The sequence below is a fragment of the Mytilus trossulus genome, chromosome 7, assembly GCF_036588685.1.
Source record: "Mytilus trossulus isolate FHL-02 chromosome 7, PNRI_Mtr1.1.1.hap1, whole genome shotgun sequence".
Classification (NCBI taxonomy): domain Eukaryota; kingdom Metazoa; phylum Mollusca; class Bivalvia; order Mytilida; family Mytilidae; genus Mytilus; species Mytilus trossulus.
Window position 1 is genome coordinate 26,624,263 of NC_086379.1, and position 22,915 is coordinate 26,647,177.

General features: G+C 31.5%; 1 protein-coding gene across 7 annotated transcripts in view; it reads left to right on the forward strand.

The window, feature by feature from the left end:
• LOC134724852 (zinc finger MIZ domain-containing protein 1-like) overlaps positions 1-11,545 on the forward strand; it is a 195,838-nt gene extending 184,293 nt beyond the window's left edge. For all 7 annotated transcript variants that reach the window (XM_063588147.1, XM_063588145.1, XM_063588146.1 and 4 more), the window contains 9 exons: positions 171-306; positions 1,376-1,586; positions 2,033-2,138; positions 2,698-2,846; positions 3,230-3,297; positions 3,523-3,674; positions 5,665-5,799; positions 6,078-6,526; positions 7,536-11,545. In XM_063588147.1, coding sequence (XP_063444217.1) covers positions 171-306; positions 1,376-1,586; positions 2,033-2,138; positions 2,698-2,846; positions 3,230-3,297; positions 3,523-3,674; positions 5,665-5,799; positions 6,078-6,526; positions 7,536-7,700 — 1,571 coding nt within the window. In that variant the 3' untranslated portion in view covers positions 7,701-11,545. The remainder of the gene's footprint in view (positions 1-170; positions 307-1,375; positions 1,587-2,032; positions 2,139-2,697; positions 2,847-3,229; positions 3,298-3,522; positions 3,675-5,664; positions 5,800-6,077; positions 6,527-7,535) is intronic.
• The last annotated feature ends 11,370 nt before the right edge of the window (positions 11,546-22,915 follow it).

The window sequence follows — 22,915 nt, forward strand, 5'->3', positions numbered from 1 at the left end:
ATTCGCAATAATAAAAACCTCGCAATAATTTCTGAATTTACAGTATTTTTTTACTGGTTTGATTTTAACCCAATTTTCAAAGTAAAAATCAGCTATTTATTTGTTACATGTATTTGATAATAAATTGATCTAAACTTAGGTTTTTATTCACATGTGATTTTGGTTTTTAGATCCTGAAGAATTACGATTGACGTTTCCTGTACGAGATGGTGTGGTGTTACCGCCTTTTAGACTGGAACATAACTTGGCAGTTAGTAACCATGTCTTCCATCTGAGGGAATCGGTTTATCAGACATTAATGTTCAGGTTAGTAAATAGCTTTCTAGCAATGTTCTCACTAATGTGTCGTAGAGTCCTGAACCAATGAAAAATCAGGTTGGACTCTATGGTATCTCAACTAGTGAGTTCAAAGAGTCCAAAGATACTTTATGATTGTTATCAGCAGTAGTCTATTCATATTTTCGTTGCACAAGTTTAGAAATGTACAATTAATTTGTCTCTTTTGTCATTTTGTTTGTAAGAAGACTGACATTGACCTTGTTTCTCTACAAAACTTTTAACTTGGTTTGGCAAAAAATAGGGTATCCCTGGAATCTGCAGAAATATTCTTTGTGAGAATCCTGTTTTCCAGTAAACGTGATTAAGGTGTTCCATAAACATTTTGTTTACATGGAAATCTGTATCATAATTTGTATAACCATGTAAATTAGTGTTTCTATAAACATGCTTTCTATCAAAATAGTTTACCTGATGGAATGTCAGTGAACTTAATAAAACAAGATCAATGAACTAGTGGTAGTAGCCATTTTTTGTTTTTCTGTTTAGTAAGAATAACAAATGTTCAAATCAAAGTTTTATAAAGTGGATAATCCTCTATTATCATTGAATTGTATACCATTTAAAAATTGATGGACTTACCTATTTGTTGACCTAGATGTTGTTGATGGTTTTAATGTTGTTATATCAATGGTGTTTATCCGATCTTATCTTGTTTATACTTGCCTATAAGTTTTATTTCTGAAAATAAGAAAACATGTTGATATCTAAATGGCTTCTAGTTATTTGACTTGGTATGCTGTCTCATTGACATACACTTAAAAAAATACAGCATCAGTTTTAACAGTAGCAGGAATGTGCCCAACTGTTAAATGGATGATAATTTAAAAAAAAAGTAAATTTAAATATGTTATGTGTATTTATGAATGGAATTTTTTATCATACATCAAAAATGTTAATTTTGTTAGTACAATTCTTAATCCTGCTTCAAATTACACAATAACAGAAACAAAAGGACTGCTGAATTTGCAGCAAGTATATTTTTTAAATTAATTAATAAAAAAATAATTGATATTAATAGCATCCTTTTATTTTACAGATCTGATTTAGAGTTACAGCTGAAATGTTTTCATCACGAGGACAGACAAATGAATACTAACTGGCCAGCCTCAGTTACAGTCAGTGTCAACGCTAATCCTCTCAACATTGAACGTGGGGAAAATAAAACCTCTCATAAACCATTATACCTCAAAGATGTCTGTCAACCAGGCAGAAATACCATTCAAATTACTGTCACTGCATGTTGTTGTGTAAGTTTACGTACAAATAAAAAAAAAGAAGATGTGGTATGATTGTTAATGAGACAAGTCTCCACAAGAGATCAAATGACACAGAAATTAACAACTATAGTTCACCGTTTTGCCTTCAACCATGATCAAATCCCATACAAATTTTTTTTCTGCACATGATTTTTTGGTAGGGTGTTTTTAGAACTGTATATACCTTGGACTGTTTAAAAGAGTTAAAATTTTGAAAATACAGATTGTAGTTATGTTGTCTGAAGCATGTAGATATTGAAAGATTCTGAAACCAATATAATATTAGACTTTTTAAAAGTTACTTAACTGCTCCAAAACCTCAAACTTGTATGAAACTTAATTCCAGCTCAAATTTAACAGTATACCTTTAATTGATTTTTTCAAATCTTTCTTGGCATGACAACTAAAATCTTATAACTTATTATTTTTATTTTCAGTCTCATTTGTTTGTTCTACAATTAGTACATCGACCAAGTGTACGATCAGTTTTACAAGGGTTGTTACGGAAACGGTTGTTACCAGCAGAACATTGTATAACAAAAAGTAAGTAGTTACTGTTGGAAAATACAATATAAAAAAGAAGATGTGGTATGATTACCAACGAGACAACTCTTAACAAGATACCAAATGAAAATACAATATAAAAAAGAAGATGTGGTATGATTACCAACGAGACAACTCTTAACAAGATACCAAATGAAAATACAATATAAAAAAGAAGATGTGGTATGATTACCAACGAGACAACTCTTAACAAGATACCAAATGACACAGAAATTAACAAGTATAGGTCATTATACGGTATATATTAGGAAAATGTGATAGAAAACTCAACAAATACTTTGAATATGACACAAATGTTAACTTAAATCATACATTGATGGAACATACTTCAATAATATTATCAAGACAGTTGAAATCTATATCATGTAGATTTTTTTTTCATATTTGTTTTAAAGAATCTAAAAAAAAGTCATTCACAGAATATTTCCTAATTGAGAGAACTATGTAGAAATGGGTTGACAATGATTCTCAATTAAAAAATTATGTATTTTAAGAAATTCTAGTTACTTTATAATGTTGATATTGTTTTTCTTTTCAGTCAAAAGAAATTTTAGCAGTGCTGCACCAAATTCATTAAATGGCGAAGATGGAGTTGAACAGACGGCGATTAAAGTTTCATTAAAATGTCCAATCACCTTCAGACGGATAACACTGCCGGCTAGGGGTCATGAATGTAAACACATACAGGTAAGCTTGATATTGCATAGACCATAAGTCTTGAGGGGGGGGGGGGGCACATTTGCAGGTTAAAACAGTAGTTAGATATATACCAAGGGAGGTAATAAAAATCATAAGTTAAAAAAGGAAAGATAACACTATCACTAAGAGAAAAAGAAAAAAAGGACAATCAACAGTTAAGACTAAAAACTGAAAACAAAAGAATGAATGAGTGATTGTTATGATGATACCACATAGACCAGCTTAAACTCAAATGATATGGAAGGGTAATTTTCTTGGTGTGAATGAAATTTTGTATTTTATAATTTTATTTGGTACCTTTGATAAACTATTTTAACAGTTGTTTATTTAACTACAAATAAATGTTTATAATTAATTGTTTTCTTTTACAGTGTTTTGATCTTGAATCATACCTACAGTTGAATTGTGAAAGAGGGTCATGGCGATGTCCAGTTTGCAAGTAAGTATAATCTCTGGTTTTCTGGTAGATAATGAAAACATGATATCAACCATATTATACTAAATATCAAGTCTAATTTTTAATTATTTCATTTTGGTATGTTGAAAAGAAAAGAAGTCTTCTGATTAAAATATCAGTCCATATTTTTCCGCTCTTAAAGACTGCATGTTAAATTCTAAATTAAAAAGATTGATGAATTAAATGTTGTTGTTTTTTTATTTACAGCAAAACAGCATTATTAGAAGGTTTAGAAATAGACCAATATATTTGGGGTATTCTGACAAATCTTCAGACGACAGAGTTTGAGGAAGTAACTATTGATCCCCTGGCAGCATGGAAACCTGTACAACATAAAACTATCAAAGAAGAGGAAGCTGGTATGTTGATAATATTGTTTACATCAATACCCAAAATGACGTCTTTATACAAAAATATTTTGATATGTTTGAGTGGCTGCAGAATTATGAATGATGTAAAAAAATAATTCTTTGTTATATTTCATTCTTTAAGAGAACTCGTACCAGTTAGAAGTTTAGTTGGCTTTAAAACCAGTTTTTAATCCAACATTTTCTACAGAAAAAATACATTTACAAAGTCGGGAATATGACTGTTGTTTTCTATTTGTGTGATGTGTCTGAGCTTTTGATTTTGCCATTTAATAATGAATTTCCAATTTGAATTTTCTTTGAAGTTCTTAATTTTTGTAATTTTTAGCTCACCTGGCCTAAAAGGCCATGTGAGCTTTTCTCATCACTTGGCGTCCGTCGTTGTCTGTCGTCGTTAACAATTTTTCAAACAACTTCTCCTCTGAAACTACTGAATGGATTTGAATGAAACTTAGCATGATTGTTCCTTAGTATATCCTGCACAAAGTGTGCGCTTCGATTTTTGATCGGTCAAAAAACATGGCCGCCGTTACTTAAAATAGAACATAGGGGTCAAATGCAGTTTTTGGCTTATATCTCAAAAACGAAAGCATTTAGAGCAAATCTGACATGGGGTAAAAATGTTCATAAGATCAAGATCTATCAGCCCTGAAATTTTCAGATGAATCAAACAACCCATTGTTGGGTTGCTGCCACTTAATTGGTAATTTTAAGGAAATTTTGCAGTTTTTGGTCATTATCTTGAATATTATTATAGATAAAGATAAACTGTAAACAGCAAAAATGATCAGCAAAGTAAGATCTACAAATAAGTCAATATGACCAAAATTGTCAATTGACCCCTTAAGGGGTTATTGTCCTTTAATGACAATTTTTCACAATTTGTTCATCATATTTGCTAACTTTAAAAAATCTTCTTCTCTGAAACTACTGAATGGATTTGAATGAAACTTAGCATGATTGTTCCTTAGTATATCCTGCACAAAGTGTGTGCTTCGATTTTTGATTCGTCAAAAAACATGGCCGCCGTTACTTAAAATAGAACATAGGGGTCAAATGCAGTTTTTGGCTTATATCTCAAAAACGAAAGCATTTAGAGCAAATCTGACAGGGGTAAAATGTTCATTAGGTCAAAATCTATCACCTCTTAAATTTTCAGATGAATCATACAACCCATTGTTGGGTTGCTGCCACTTAATTGGTAATTTAAAGGAAATTTTGCAGTTTTTGGTCATTATCTTGAATATTATTATAGATACAATTAAGCTGTTAATAGCAAAAATGTTAAGCAAAGTAAGATCTACAAGTAAGTCAATTTGACCAAAATTGTCAGTTAACCTCTTAAGGAGTTATTGCCCTTTAAAGACTTTTTTCACAATTTGTTCATCATGTTGACTTACTTTAAAAAAATCTTCTCCTTTGAAACTGCTGTATCAATTTCAGCCAAACTTAGGCTAAATGAGTTTCAGGGTTTCAGAATATCTAGTATAAATTTTATATTTCATTTCCTTGTATGTCAAGAAACATAGCTCCTATGGCTAAAATAGAACATAGGAGAAAATGATTTTTTTTTTGCTTTTGAAGAAAATAGGACAATTCAAAGAACATTTAAATAAATTGAAAAGCCAAAATAATCATTGATGAGAGATTAAACCAAAAATTCAGGTGAGCGATTCAGGCTCTTGAGAGCCTCTTGTTACACAATCTCAACTGTAAAGGTACTAGAAAGTACATGATGTTTGTTTTTTTTTAGAAAAACCTGATAGGGAAGAAAATAGTTCATTACATAGCATTGTTTAAAAGGTCATAGAAATTGTTAACTGGTTAATGAAATAGAAAATGATGCAAGCCTTTTTTGGAATTTTGGAAAATTTAATTATTGCTTGGAGATAAACATCATAACCAGTGGGGAATTGTGGTAGAACATTGTATAAATTATTGAGACAAAACCTAGTTCTAATGGTGTATTTTTTATTCCCAGAGTCCTGTAGCAGTCGATGGATAAAAGCTATGTCTCCGTCAAGTATGCAGTTACCTACCATGAATTCATGGGACGTGGGTCGAGGACCATCACCATTTACTGGTAACATGCCCCCTTCATCACAGAATATGCAGGGTAGGTTTATTTACTCACATTAATGTTTTATTGTAGCAAAATATCTTTATCATTGATTAGGTAACTGGAATCTTACTAGATAACATTAACAAGATATCCATTAGGAAAAAATAAGGTCACTTGAAATTATAAAAGTTCTCAAAGTTGGTTATTTTGATAGATTTACCATTCTTTGAGTATATTTTGGGCAAATATCTAAAAGGTCAAGAAGTTATTTTCCAATTTAATTTGAATCCACTATAGATAACATTGAAATTAATATTTATTTTATATTGTAGGTCCACCTTATTCAAACATGCACAGCAATGATGTCATGCCAAATGGAGGCCCATCACCTATGAGCTATCAGCACCCGGCTACCCCCGGGGATTATAACAATCCTCTTTCTCACATGTCACCTCCCACAAGCGTGGAAGCCATGAATAGCATGAACAATGTAAATATTAAAAGTGAACTTCATTCGTCAGTAGACATTCAAAATCATATGAATCATTATTTACCGACAGTGAGTGACACGACGCCGTTGCGACATCCTGATTCAAGCAATATAAACAATTGTGGAACTCCATCCAGCCAATCACAGAACCAAATTAATGGCAGCCAACTTAACCATGGTACACCAAATGGAATTCAGTCCAACAATTCAGGGGCAGATAATACTATAGTAGATTTGAACTTTGACCCATCAAGTGTGATAGATGGTGAAGGTCAAACTCCAACATTAGATGTAAGTATTGGTTATTTGAATATTTAAGATTCATTCATAACCTTGAAAAAAAATATTTTAATGAACAAGTCATTCTTCAAGAAATATATTGATCATTGAAACAAAAATAAACCAAAAAAACATGGGGAAAAAATATAGATGAAGAGAAAAAAAGATAGTTGAGAGGTAATGATATCTTCAAGAAACAATATTCACACAAAATTATTCAAAAGAAGGATATAAACTATAAAAAAGAAACATCACATTCATAGTGGTTTTATTTTTATTTTTATTGCACACAGAGCTTACACATAAATGTAAGACCAAGATGGCTCATGTCATTGATTTCAAACAATTTACATGTATTTTGATCCAGATTTATTGCACTTGGCACATCATAAAACCTGATATGGGATTTAATAGTTTTATGCATTTACAGTAAAGAAAGGTTGCAATTCATCCTCACATCAGATCAATAAAAATGCAGTGCATTGCAACACATATATTTTAGTATATAGAATGTGTTATCAGATTCTTAATTGCTATTTTGCTTCTTTTTTTTGACGCACGCAATTATAAAAAAACAACGATTTGGATCTCTTTTACAAAAGACAATACTTTTCAAGGTTATAACAATGTCTGATATATAACATTGTTCAGATAGAAATATTACATAACATTTGCATTGAATGAATTAATTATTTTATTTGATCTTCATTGATTGAAACTGAGAAGGACAGAAATCAGTTTCATCCTACAGATTATTATGTAATGATAGATTAATTCAGTGAAAGTAATTTTTCACTCCGATTTTCTTCCAGCATTGGAGAGTAATGTGTTAATATTTAATTAGATAGTTTTGCCTCTTATTGATGTTTTATCGATACAAATTGTGTTTTACATCACGCATCAATAAAGGCTAAAGTTCTGATTTTAATGAAGAAAAAATAGATTTACTCATGATTTAAAAAAAAATTAGATCTACTTATAATTCTAAAAATAGATTTAACAATGTTCCTTTTTCTTTCAGCTTGATTTGAACTTAACAGATCCTATGGAGTTGTTATCATATTTAGGGCCTTCGGAAAATTCTAATAATAACTCAGGTTCAGTTTCGTCGGGGAACACAGGGAACAATCAAAACACTAATACGACGTCGAGTAACAATGACGATTTACTGGCCTTGTTTGAATGATCAGTTAAGTGACAAGGGACACACACACACAGCATAGGGCCAGTAAATTGGAAACGGATTTGTTTCCTGTAAACAGTGCTATTGTTTTCATTACTACTGCAAATGGTGGAGGACCCTGAACGTTGTTGATTCATGTTTAAATCCGCCAGTGTAAATTCATAATCGTAGAAGTGGTTGTTGAAACAGGAGGGTAATAAGATGCAAAATTTGTAGACAGTGATAACCGTTGAGGTAGATATCAACAAGTTTTAGCATTCAGTTTACTGAGGAGTATCATGTGATCACCGTTGTCATGCAAACAAACAAAACAATATGGTTGACAGATCTGCAAGAACAATGATCAATTTCATCGAAACTCATTCATTTATTTATTTTATCATTGTATCTCAATTTGACTTGCCCAAAGAAAACAGTACAGAACATTCATGTGAACAAAAAATCTTCGTGCAAAAATGAAGGATAGTGACCTTGACCTATTTACAATGATCATGTGACTTTATACAGATGTGATATGTTTTATTATCAGTAAAATATGCTGGTCTTGACCAAGACATTATACTTTAAAAAAAGGCAGCATTATCAATATCATGTGAAAATCAAGACACATTGTGCTTATGATGATGATGACGATGTTTGTCACGTTGTCATTGGGGGGAAAATCCTATTTGTGGTTGTCATTATAGACTGCAATACATTATAATTGTGAATGCTGTTGCAAAATAAGGAGCATTTTGTCAGAATCATATCTCTGTGCAAAAATCATTAACTCAAAATTGCAATAATATGAACAATTTCAATCTTTTTGCTCTTAATTTCTAAAGTACAGGCCTCATTTTATGGTCTAAATCTATTAAATGGTTAGAGCTCTTGTTTAATGTCTCAATATTTTTTTTATTAAATATTTTGAATAAATTCAGAACTTTTAATTCAAAACTAAATAATTACTAAATACTAGTTCGCTTATTTAAGACATTGAAAGCTGTTCAAGATAATATTATTTTGGAAAGTGTATAAAAGACAAAACTTTTTTAAATCTTTAAAAAAAAAATGAGCAAACCATGAATCTTTGCAGAAGCAGATAATATAAAAGAGGAAATGAAAGTCCTTAAAAATTCTAAATAAAAGGAAGGATCCATTTAAGAACAAATCTCTTGATTTATTTTTTGATCTGCACATTAATACTTCTGTAATAAAAAAAATTAAAGTGCAATATAAGATGCCTTACTTAATGTGATCAACAAATTTGTATTTATTTTCATAGTTCTTTGTAGAATTTCTTTAATATTTTTTTTTAATGTAGACAGTCATATCTTTATTTTACATGCAATCTATTTTTAGCAATTTATAATCACACTTTTAGAAATCTTCACAAAATTAGTAACCGAATAAACATCACAATGACATTCAGTGATGTTACTAAAATTAGATTCGGACTTTGAATAAAAAATTAGGAGGGATATATATCTTAGAAAGGGCAATATATGACTGTCTATACCAAATATTTTTAATAAATTGTTAAGAGACAACATGTACTTTTTTGCAAACTTTAACTGATTATTTTTTAATCATTTGTGCAATTATTCAGAATTCATCTTTGGCAATTCATTTGTAATCAATATTTACCATGACAATTCAAAATATTTTTAATTTTTTTTATGAATTCAATTTATGAAAACTTGTTATCTTGTTGTTTTTAAACCCAAAACATTGAATTATTTTTATGAAATCACCATTACAAATTAGTTTCATTTCACACCTTGTTGAAATCTTTTTAAAAGATCTTGTATGAATCATTTTGTCTCACGCAAGGCGTTAATTATTATTTATAATGTGAAAGACATTTTTTTAACTGTTTACTGTGGTTTTAAGAAGATATTGTATGGAGAAGAGTTTGCCAATTTTTTGTTAATGTTGTACTGTTGACTATAAGCATTAATTTACATTTTTTGCCAGTGTTTATATATAACCAGATTTATCATATACCAGTGTATTATATATGTAAATTATTTAAGATGTGAACGCATCATCTGTACAGAAATTTTGAAAATGAAATTTAACGTAACCATGGCGTCTGTTTTTTGTGCCGAAGCCAAGTTCATACAACAAAAAGTAGATTAGTTTTAAAACATTTCTCTGTATATATTGACTTTTTATAAGTAGAAACATGATTTGTAGTCATAAACAAATATATAAACTATTTTTTGTGAAGATTTATTTATGCTTCATGTCTTCTCATTGGCAGTCAGTTGTAGAGTCACTTTTGCCGGTTGGTTTGCAACAGTTTTGCTTATTGCCAAAATCAGTCTTATTGTGTTACATAAAATATACTTGTTGTTACAAAAGAGTTTTCGATCAATATTTTTATTTATTTTTTAATTGATAGTAAAAATTATGCATTAGTTTTAAACTAAGGAAAGAATCTTAATCCTGTTAGTTTGGTACTCTTGCAAATTTAAATAACACTTTTACTACGATTTTTTCTTTGTTTTTAAAGGAAAAATCTATAGAAAGAGGGTAGCAAGTAGATTTGTTTTGGCAGCAAGGAAAATGTATGTTGCAGTTCATTTGAAAGAGATTTGCATTTGAAGAAAAAATAAATAATTAGCACCTCCCTTTTTTCAGCATTCTGTTGATACAGCTGTAGTTTCCTAGGTTAAATATCTAAAATCTGTCTATGCAATGTGCTATGTTAAACTTTATCATGTTTTTGTTTGATCAGGGATTAATTATTAAAAGCACATTATTTTATCCGTCAGCTATGCATATTCTCAGGATTAGCATACATCCAGATTTTTTATATCAACTGCAGATCTCTTTCATCTGAGTGTTTGTTTCCATCTGTTACTTCTAAATGTGACAAAGAGTTAACTTTTCTACCTGCCCCAAAAATTCTGGTTGTGTTGTCAATTTATGACAAAAAATGCATTTCATATATTTCAGAAATTTATATATTCTAAAATAAAATTCATGGCAGCCTGAAAAGTATTCACTTGGCAAAAAATTCTAAGCATTCAGTTGTTGTAGGTTGCAATAGGTTATCTCCCCACAGTTGTATTAGCTCCCCTTGTTAATGTAAAATAATCAATCCTGCAATAGAAAAAAATAAGCCCATTAATGCAATAGTTTTGTCATAATATCTTGGCAATATTATAAATTCATATTCCCTAAACCAAAGAAGATTAAAAGGATGGAAAAAAATCAGTTCTTTTATTTGTAAACAAGGAAAGTGCTCATAATCATTTAAATAAAACCATAAAGAGTGGTATATGTGTTATTGAATGCTCTAGTTTTAATTTTATATAAAATGTTACTTAAAAAAGAAAGTTGATTTATTTTTGTTTTTTTACGTTAATGACTTGCAAGATGAAGTTCTTGAAGGGACCATTATCAATACAGTTTTATCAAATACACTTCTTTCAGTAAGAATAAGAGGACTCTAAATGTTGCAATTTGAACAAATCATTTCTATAACTGAAAAAAAACATTGTTCTAATATGACATATTACAATTTGTACATGACATTAGTAGACACGAAACATTCATTTTAATCGCCAAATACAGTTCTCTAAGAATGATACTATGAACGAATTTATTTCAAATATCATACAATGCATTGAAAGGGACTGAATTTTTGAACAAATGCAACATTTAGAATTCATCTTGTTTACCTAGGACACATAATATTAAGGACAATAAATATGTTTGGATGCAGTCTGTGTTTTTAAAATGGCTATTTTTCTGTGAGAAAGTGCAATCACATGTTAGATGTCACCTGCAACTTATGTACTTTAGTCCCTTACATGTGATCATTATTTATCTAATAAAAAAGGAATTATTACAAATCATTGAAGTATTTAATGTGTTATATTTGATGCCATAATCCATCAATACCACATGGTTATCTTGTTCTGTGAAATTACGTGACATAATGCAGGGGTACAACATATACATGGTATTTCGTGCGACAGTGTTGAAAATGGAAATAACACCTTATCCATATATTGAGTTAAGGTGGTACCTAACACTTTCCTTAAAATTAATTTGGCTCGTTTAATTTTCATAAAATGTTGACAAAGTATTTACTTTGACCCTTTTACAAAAAATATAAAAAATTCAAAAAATTTTAACCAAGCGTTTTTTCAGAAAAATTACACTGGTTATATAGCAGTTTGACAAACCCCAATTTTGATCATTGAGAAGCTTTACATTGCCTTCACAATGAAATGTAATTAAAACGTTTCGCTGATATTACAGAGTTATCTCCCTGTAGTGTTAGGTACCACCTTAAAAGTGCTATATGGATTTACCTTTATCATGAACACTCATATTACAAAAATTGAAAGCAAAAGGATGCTTAAAAAAAGTGGAATAAAAAAAACGAACTCTTATGAAAATTCAAATCAAGAGAGTCCATTATAAATTGGCAAAATCAAAAGCTGAAACACATTAAAGGGATGAAATGTAATTGTCATAATTCTGACTGGTACAGACATATGTAGAAAATTGTGGATCCAACCTGGTTTTATAGCTAGCTTTACCTTTCACTTGTATGCCAGTAACATACAGTTCCTTTATATTGACAACAATGTGTGAACGAAACAAACATAATAGGTATTAAATGAGGTACAGCATCTTTCTTTGTGTTATAATCTCAATCACTATAAAACAGGCAACTATGTCAAAAAGAAAAAAAATATGCTTAAAACACATGAGCAAAAATGAACAAAAATACAAAAAATTACCACATCACAACACATTGGCTGGGTGCATGAGTAACGATCTATGTCAAAATGATATTTTCAAAAACGGACTGAACAGTAAAGGTTAAAAATAAAGAAACTATTAGAAAGAACAATTAAGATTATAAACGGGGTAATTATCCTGAATTTATAAGACCATCATGCATTATTAGATGTTTGATACAGCATACATATCATCTGCAATATGAGAAAGCAAAAATATACCTGACAGAAAATATGACCACAGTCAGGAAAGCTAATACCACACAAGAGTTAACTGAAATGATTCTTAGCAGCATGCAGGATTTGGAAGATCGTCTTTTTGGTAACATTTGATTAACTACTTGGTAAAAGAAGTGCTCATTGACAATTGAAAATGTGTTCTAAGGACAATCATTAAAGAGATAGCCTGAGCATTCATTGGTCTGTTTTATGTTCCTGTTAAATAACATCCAACAGTGAAAAAATGGATCGCCATTCACTCGAGTTTATACCAACGTTACATAAGTGTTGAGAGAAGAAACTCATTGAATTGACGTGTCTTTCTATTGCTTTGCTTTTCCAAATTCTTGATCAGCAATAAAAAATCTAGCTTCAAAGTAAATAGGAAATTACCTACTCGAAGGTAGGTTTAAATCCGATGTAGATACATACATACATTCCAAGTCCTTCTTCACATGCATTAGTTTAAAAAAAAACTTTAAATCATCCTTAACACTAGTTTTCCTCGTTTATAACTTCTTTTAAGACTCAATAGAAAGAATGATCAAACATCAAATTACGCTAAGAAACATTGATAATTAGTTATTCACTTGCAAGTGAATGAGTCGACCTCTTTAAATCCGTATTCATGTGAACTGCAATTTAACCCCCTAGCTAGAGATTGACAACGCATGCATTGTACGTGTACTGGTTATTTAAAAAACAAATGTCAACAATGAAAGTGAAACTACGGTAAATCATTTGATGACTAATTCGATGCACATAAAATCATTCTTATACGGCTAAAAATAATAAGAAACATATATTTTTAATCTATAAAATGAAATCCAATTGCACGTGTTGATTTAATCTATTGATATCTTTATTTATGTTACCATCGCTTATATGGTCATCTGAGGTCAAATCATAGTTAATTAGATGGCGTCTGAACTAAAATCCTCACGAAACGAACCTATATATTATCTACCCATGCTCTGTAAACTGTTTATTTTAGACTTTTGATAGTTTGGATAAATGTTTTACATTGTTATAAATCAAATATGGGAATTTGAGACAAATCGGTGACCATGAATTTGACAGCTAGTGCCCCTGATATTTGTTAAATCTTTATAAATAACCATTTTTGTCTCATTTCCTGCACACTCCTTGTATTCGTTTTTGACTCAGCATTATGATTTTATATCCACGGGCTTCAATTATCACAATCACTACACTACATTGAACTCTTATTGGAACGTTTTCGCTTTGATGAGTATTTTCACAAACACTTCCGGATTTGTATCTTTCGTTCATCTGTGTTGTTAATTGATATTCCCAATGCTATAGCTACCTACCCTTTTTATGTCCATATTAAAATGACTTGCAAAGTTGATCAACTCAGTAATATTCAATTTCTGAGATAAAGATATTGACAAAAACAATAATTTCCAGATATAAGTCAATTGCTAGAAAACAGTGGAAACAACTTATTTAAAAAATGGTATCAATGTTAAAACGATCCATGTCTAGGTAAAAACGTATAGAATTATCAATCGGCTAAATTTTTATCTGCCAATGCCCAGAGTAAGATCTACACTGCATAAACATTTATGCTATATTGGTCCAATGGTCATCTTAGGTATACCTTTTTTACAAGGATAAAGGCAAAAGTAGTATCAGGATCTACAACGTACGTCACGAGTCACGTGATATTTGTAAGTTTCAAGCCGCCATTTTTGCAATTTCAAAGTGAACAAAGGTAAGAAATCTATGATTAATTTGCCATGAAAGCATGTATAGGTAAAAATATATTGACGAGCACATAGCAGGGGTCAATTCTGATATGGTTTAGCATTACATTTTCATGTTAAACGTCCTTACTTTACAAACACTCTCAAAAACCGTGAGCGGATCATGCATTGTCTCAGTCTGCATCATGGCACAGTGTAAACACAACGTAGATCATTCTTTTATTTCCTCAGTAACAAAATGATAAATGATAGTATAGATCATATAGATCAACAGGAACATTAAGCAAAAGCAAGTACACCTACTCTCCTGTAAAATGGTTTCACGACTTTTATTGATACAGGTTCTGAGAAGTAATGAAAACAGGAAAAATCGGGGTTCTGGTTCGTTCCAATACAGCTGTGATTGTATAAATTTAATATCAATATCAACATTATTAATTCCTGTAATATGCTCTAACCATTTGCGGAACCCGGCCCCCCTTTTGTCTGAAAAAATTGGTGGATTATATATTATAGGGAATCACTAAAGCATGACTGGACCCCGCGCCCCCTCCCCCTCAAATGGTTGTATACTGCTTTACAAGTCATAAAACGATTCAGCGAAAATAATTCAGGGGCACAAATCAAAACCGAGAGAAACACAAAAATTATCAGAGGAAAACAACGGAACAACAGAAACACTGAACACAAAAAAAACCTACCATACATAGAAACGGAACGGACATCTTCAATGAATTCATGACAACATACCAGGACGTTAAAAAGGCCTGAATTGAATAACTATATCGTCTACCCTTCTTTTCTCGACGTAAACGAAGATATGTTCATGCTACTGATGGATGCAGTTGAGGCTTAATCGGTAACGCAAGATCCAGTTCAATCAAAACTGAACACTGAATCTGAATATATCATACTGTTTGTTCATGCATTCTAAATCAACAATCTACAATTTTGTAACTTCTTTCCTGAATAAAAAATTGCCTTCAGAAATATTGTGATGAGGTATATTCAACCAGCGGTGTTAATCAAATGTGGATTCTTAAACATTATCAAGATCTACTCCAAAATCTTTAATCACAATTTGTACAGTTTTGCAGTAATATCAAAACTTTTCTTTTGTACGCATTGCACATCTTTTCACAATGCTCAATTGGAAGATCGACTACATCATCTGATTTAAAGGTTTTAGTTTGTAACCTGGATTTGTGTTTTCTCAATTGGTCTATGACTTTTAAACAATGTTCTGCATGATAAAAAATTTTGATACAAGTTCTTTGTTTTTGGTCGTTAAAATCTGACAGTGAAGAACGACTAAAAATGCACAGAAGAAGAAATATATAAAATGCTGAACTTTTTGATCCACATCTTATATGTAGTTAAGTCGGCTTCGTATCTTGACTTACATCTAGAAGTTGACAATGAGGGTCGGTTGAAAACAAAACTTTACGACAAAAGAGATGATTTCAGCTTTCCAATTGTGAACTTTCCATTTCTAAGTAGCAACATTCCAGCAGCACCTGCATACGGGGTATATATCTCCCAATTGATACGATATTCCCGTGCTGGCATTTCCTATCATGATTTTCCTGATAGAGGGTTACTGCTCACAAGGAAGCTATTAAACCAAGAGTTCCAAATGGTGAAGTTGAAATCATCCCTTCGTAAATTTTACGGACGCCATCACGAGTTGGTTGACCGTTAAGGAATGACCGTTTCACAAATGATATCGGAAATGTTCCTTACGTCGTAACTACAATCCCCTTCCCTTTCATGAATGTGACCTACCGAATTAGACTATTTACCAGATTTGTAATCACATAAGCAACACGACGGGTGCCACATGTGGAGCAGTGTTTACCCTTTCGGAGCAACTGAGATCACCCCTATTTTTTGGTGGGGTTCGTGTTGTTTATTCTTTAGTTTTCTATGTTGTGTCGTGTGTACAAAACTATTGTTTTTCCGTTTGTCTTTTTCATTTTTAGCCTGGGCGTTGTCAGTTTGTTTTAGATTTATGAGTTTGACTGTCCCTTTGAGATCTTTCGTCCCTCTTTTATATGTTGAGTTTTGAAGAATAATATTTTAGCAGACAATCTGGATTCCGAGGGGCATTAGTTATGCTTACTACAAGTCACTCTGAACTTTCATAAGGCTTAAAATTGCATATTACAAAGGTACAGCTGAAAGTAGAAGGTCTGCTTCATAACTCGACCTTTTCCTATAATTTGACAAATATTGACGTCATCAAACGGGAATCTATCACAAACCTGATGGTACAATTATCTAATTGAAAAATTCCCAATTTTCATTATTAACATATCCTCTGCTCCATTTGTATATCGTGTAAATATCTCAGATCTTAGATCTTAAGATGATAGCAGTACAGTACACTATTTAACTTTGCCGATTATCACACGTTTGCTAAGTGGGGATTCAGATTGCGTGTGCTGCATGCATAGCAGAAGACACTTCTTACCCTGTGGAAGCACCCGGTCTCATTTCTTTTAAAAGTCGATGCGTTTCCCTCTATTTCTGTTTCAGAGTTTTTTAGAAATTTATCTATGACTTTTCTTTTCGGGGCGTTGAACCACTCGTATTACAGACACACACCTTGTAATTCTCTCAAGCTGTTTTTGTGTGCACTATCCTGTGTTTAACTGTCGAAATGTTTTTTTTATTATTTATTTATGTTTTTCTCTGTCTTTGGTGTCTTTGTATTTATTGTTCTATGTTCCCGTCATGTAATGTTGTCATCTTAGCAATATATTTATCATTGCAATAAAGCATGGAGGTTTGGATAGCCACAAAACCGGATTAAACCCACCATTTTTTTCTTAGAATGTCTTGTACCAAGTCAGGAATATGACAGTTGTTATCTAATAGTTCGTTTGTATGATTGTTGCATTGTTGCTGCTCTTTTGTTTTCCATTTCTTGTTTTCCTCTTGTAGTTGATGTGTTTCCCTCTAATTTATTGTGTAACCTGGATTTTTTTTCTCTCAATCAATTTATGACTTTTGAACAGTGGTATACTACTGTTTTCTTTATAAGTTCTTGATCGGTCGATTATTAATCCATTTGTGATCATTGAACATCGACAAATTACTGTTGCCTTAATTTTTCAGATGTGGCCAAGAATATGTTAAACAATCGCAATCCCGTGATCCTTTTTTTCGAATGTAACTTCATCGAGTGCGACTTATCATTATAATTGTTGATATGAACAACATCATGTGTTACAATGGTGGAACAGGAACTGCCTAATTTTCCAAAGTTCAACACCAACGTATGTGAGTTTCATAATGTCCAATCATACATTTTTTGTGCAGTTTTCGTTTGTCTATTATTCTAAGTTTGTTTTTGTTTTGCTTGGCAATGTCTGTTTTTCTTCCATTTGTGGTTTTATAATGCACCCTTGGGGTTTAGTCCTTTTGCATCACATGTGTAAATTTACTTGCAATGCGTTTTTCGAGTTAAAAATTCGTTCATCAAAATGGTTGATAGAAGAACATTTGTCTTTTTGGTTACAACAGTAAGGACAGAAAAAATATACTTAAACATATAAGCAATTGCCTTTGCTGAAAATGGAGAACAAACATTATTGTTGACTTGTTGGAGAATCAAAATATGTCAGTAATATTTTCGTCTAAAACGAGATTAACAGAACCTAAGACAGGTGATTGAACTCGTTATACAACTTTTTATTCAAATTGAAGGATATGTTAGATTAAATTTAATGAGAAAGCAACCAAACCAAATCAATAGCCAACAGTATATCTATTCCATCGAATCAGTATACGAGTGTGTTGTATTGGTCATATCGTGCAACGCTTTCTTATATTTACATTTAGACAGATTAAATCAAAACAACAGTGTTTTTTTTGGTGTTTTTACATCTGTTTCTCGAGACATCTCGAGACAAGAACTTAACAGAAGGTAGTTGAAGACTGGACTTTTAAAGGACATGTGATTGATTGCCAGAAACGATATTGAAGGGTCAATATTTCCTGCTTCACTAGTTATGTCTGTCATGTTGTTGGTGTTATATAAATAGCTGATGACAATTAGCATTTGGTGATAGTGATAAACTACAGAAGAGGACAGGGTTGTGACATATATTCCTCAATACTACATATGGAAAGGCCTGTACCAAGACAGGTATATGACAGTTGATTTCCATTCGTTTGATATGTTTGAGCTTTGATTTTTCCATTTAATGAATGACTTTCTTTTTTTAATTTTCGTAGGAATTCGGTAACATTTTAGTTTTTACATTCATTTTACAATTATAAACTCTTTGTTTAATTGTTTATTTGTAAGCAGCAAATTTCAATAAAATAATTCCTGGAGGGAATAAACTCATCTTAGATACCGGAATTGAAAAAAGTAAGCCTTGAATATATTTCATCTGGAATATATAAACTTAATGTGCAGGTGCTGTAATTTTGCTGCATAAAAGCGGAAAGTTAACAATTGGAATGTTTTTATCGTTTCTTGTCGTAAGGTATAGTTTGGTCAATATCAGATGTCGTTCAAAAGTTATATTTTTGTTAAATAATTGCGTTACTGTTTGTGATATCATGTGGTGTCTGTCGTTGATGGAATATGTTAGTTGTTGTTCTGCGGTTTGTATGTTATGTCCACTGTTATATCATTTGCATTTTTCGGTTTTTTTTGTGTTTCTCTGTGATGAATGCCTGTATTTATTAAGTTTGCCATAAAAAAAACTTTTTTTTTTAACATTGTCATAAAACGGGTGGTTTCGCTAGCCATAAAACCAGATACAACCCACTTTTTTCTGGAAATGTACTGTTACAACTCAGTAGTATTGAAGTTGTTATCAAAAAATGTTTGTTCCTCTGTATGTTGACGTTTGTTTTTGTTTCACTTAAATGTGCTCTCTTGGTTCCTTTGTTTTCATCTTATAGTTGACATGTTTCCCTCAGTTTTAGTTTGTAACCCGGATTTATTTTTAGTTGATTGATAACTTTGAATTACCGGTATACAACTGTTTCCTTCTTGTATGTGATCTCGGTCATCCAGACGTTCCATGTGCATATTTAGAAATCATATGTAGAGTGTTATTGTTTGCAGTAAGGACGATAACTCTGGTGCAACTAGACTTTTTTATATAAATAAATGCGTGCGATGAACACCGTAAACCAAATTTGAATTCCTAGTAGTTATTTTAATATTCGTGGGAGAGATTTTAATACTTATAAGAGTGAAAATTGAGATTTTAATTTGTCGATGTTTTATTCATTTGAGTTTAGGAAAATACAGACTATTTTCAGCCAGGAGTTGTCAGTTTTTTTTCGATGTATGTAGATGGTAATAATTGCCTATGCACATTTGCTACTTATTACTATGGACTGAACTGTGTGTATTTATTCACACATGTCTTTAATGTAGAACATTGACCACGGTCATCTGTAATGAAAAATAAAACATTATAAGCAATAATATGCACATTTCAGTCCATAGTTATAAGTAGCAAATGTACAAAGGCAATTATAACTCTTTGTATGAGTTTGACTGTTCCTCTGGTATCTCACGTCCCTCTTCTATAGATAGCAAGTGCAGTTGTGGAATTTCACAGGTTATCTTCGTCCGAAAGTATATTCCAATAGTTTTCTTACCTTCAATCAAACCGATGGATAGCTCATTACATTTTAAACATAAACTGGCAAATAACGGCAACAGTAGTATACCGCTGTTCGAAATTCATAAATAGATGCACAAAAAAAAGATATCCGTGTTACAAACTAAAACTGAGGGAAACACATCAAATATAATAAGAGACCCATGACACAACACAACAGCAACACCACACTAAAATGTAATACACACAGAAACTAACTAAAGTATAACAATGGCCAGTTTCCTGACTTAGTACAGGACATTTTGAGATAAAAAATGGTGGTTCTGAGATAGGTTGAACCCGCTTTTATGGCAATGTTAAATATAGCATTAAAATGACAAAATTACATGACAGGACTACAATATAAAAAGATGGGAGAACATATAGATAAAGGCAACAGTAGTATACCACTGTTTGAAATTCCTAGATTGAGAGAGGAAAAAAATCAGGGTCACAAACATTGGAATTACTTTAAGGTTCGTTTTAAAAGCGCTGTTTTGAGAATGCCGCACCATCTGTTTGCAATTTTAAAAACAGTATTGTCAGCAAACTGCTCTCGTTAGTTGGCCCCTATATTACTAAATGAATGAATGAATGCCGTAGCTGCATAATCATATGTAATAAGCAGTTTGACATATGTGATTAGAAATTTGGCATATGTGATTAGCAATTTGACATATGATTCTTTTAACTAAGCAAAATAATTTTCGGACAGTTATGAGCACAAGAAGAGATCCTCCTATATGTACATGGCTGCAGTAAACAATTATACTTAAGAAAGAATTATCAACAAAAATACCAATATAGAATTCTAATGTTGATTCAAAAAGGGTGATTTATAAAACCTGACAAAATCAAAAGCTCGATTAATCAACCACCAGAACGAACAAAACGAATGGAAACAAATGACATGTTCCTGAATAGGAAAAGTTTTTTTCCAAAGATAATTGTATTGTCCGCTATGCAGATAATTATATAAATCCTAGAAGATGATCATTCAGATGCTATTATTGATCTCACTAAGTTCTAAGGTCAAACACAACATGAGAAGTTGAGTCTTATCATATGGTTATAACTAACAACACACCAAGATATGAACACAAGACGTTGTGTCCCCTTTAATATATGCCTGGTTTGAAGTGACTGAAAGAAAACAATGGGTCCGGATTTGGAGTAAAAATAAAGATAATACATGTAATAATAAAAAAAGTTATTATCAAATATAGTTCAAACAGTAAAAAATATATTCTAAGACCATAAAATTTGATGACTGTTATAATAGAACAGAGATGGCTAACCAGATGACGTAAACCACGTGAAACAAATCATACCACGTCATGATTGTTGTAACGAACCAAAAACGATCCTAAGCTAAAATATAACTATGAGATAGCAAATTTACATGACTTGCCATGAAATTTTGTAACTAAGAATACGTGTATGACCACAATGGAGATATGAACATCAGGCTTGAAGTCTCATCGCATGACATTATTTTTGCGACTAAGCTCAGATGATTTTCAGTAAGATTTAGACACCAGATGAAAGGCCCCTAGACGACCTACGTTGATAACTGTAACTAAGATCACATAAAATTGGCATCAACCCTACACAGGCAACTTTCACTCACATCAATTTCACGTTAATTTAAATTCATGTGAATCTCACGTGAAATGCACATCAATTTCACCTCAAACGAGCTTATACGTGAAACTCCCGTTAAATCAGTTACTGTGAGTTTCACGTGAAACTTATGTAAAATTCACATGAAAATCATGCATTTTTTTTTTAAATAGAGCATTTCAAATAACATCTAAATTTTCAAATAAAGTCATAAGAAACCTCAAATTAAAAAAAATATGCATATGTTTTTTATAACTAAATGAATAGTTTTCATTATACAACTTATGTACAGATACTTTTTTCTGAGGAAAATTCTTTAAATTGTCCACATTTAGAAGAACTTTACTAATTTTTAATTGCTTGCTTCCAGGAAGCAATTCGCGGACATATTTTTCGTATGCATAGTGACTCGAGCGTAACCCTTATCGTAAAAATCCGGTGATCGCAATACGCATGGATCTGTCATTGAAATAAACAAATATCTGATTATACCTGTTAAACACGTGCTCAATGCCTATGCTTTTTGTGATTTGTTTACTATAAGGTGACAATCGGTAAAACTCGGCTTCAAAACACGGCATTTAATGAGCAGCCATATTTGTTAAATCATAACAAACTGAGAGAAAAAAATTGACGATTATATGATATATTTGCGAAAATAATGATAAAATCGTGCACATATGACTAAGTTTATGACATATACATGCATTGGTTCAAGAATTTGATAAACTTTATTTTTCACCACTCAATCGTTTCATATGACTTTAAATAAAAATCATGAAAAAATCTTTTTTTTGTAAATTTCACATGAAATTCATGTGAAAAAATAAACATCAGGTTCATGTGAATCTCAATTCACGTGAAATTCACATGAAAATTTTCACGTGATTTTCATGTATAAGCTCGTTTGAGGTGAACCTCACGTAAATTTTTTCATGTGAATTTCACGTGAGATTCTCAAAAATCATTAAATACATGAATTTTCAGAATGCCGTGAGGAACAGCCACGAACTTTCAAGCTCCCAAAATTTTGGATTTTATACATTTTTAGGCAATCTCTTACCAGGAATTAAAGCATATGTCATTAACTTGCGTATTATGGATCAATGCTACATCATTTTTCTTCTCGATTACCAGATAAATTAACTTTATCAATTGTCATCAACTCTGACAAAGGAAGCCAAGCAATTGTGGCCGTCATCTTTGTTTGTTTACATTCACTACCAGCTGTAAAAAAACATGTCACTTAGTCTGTACTTATCAAT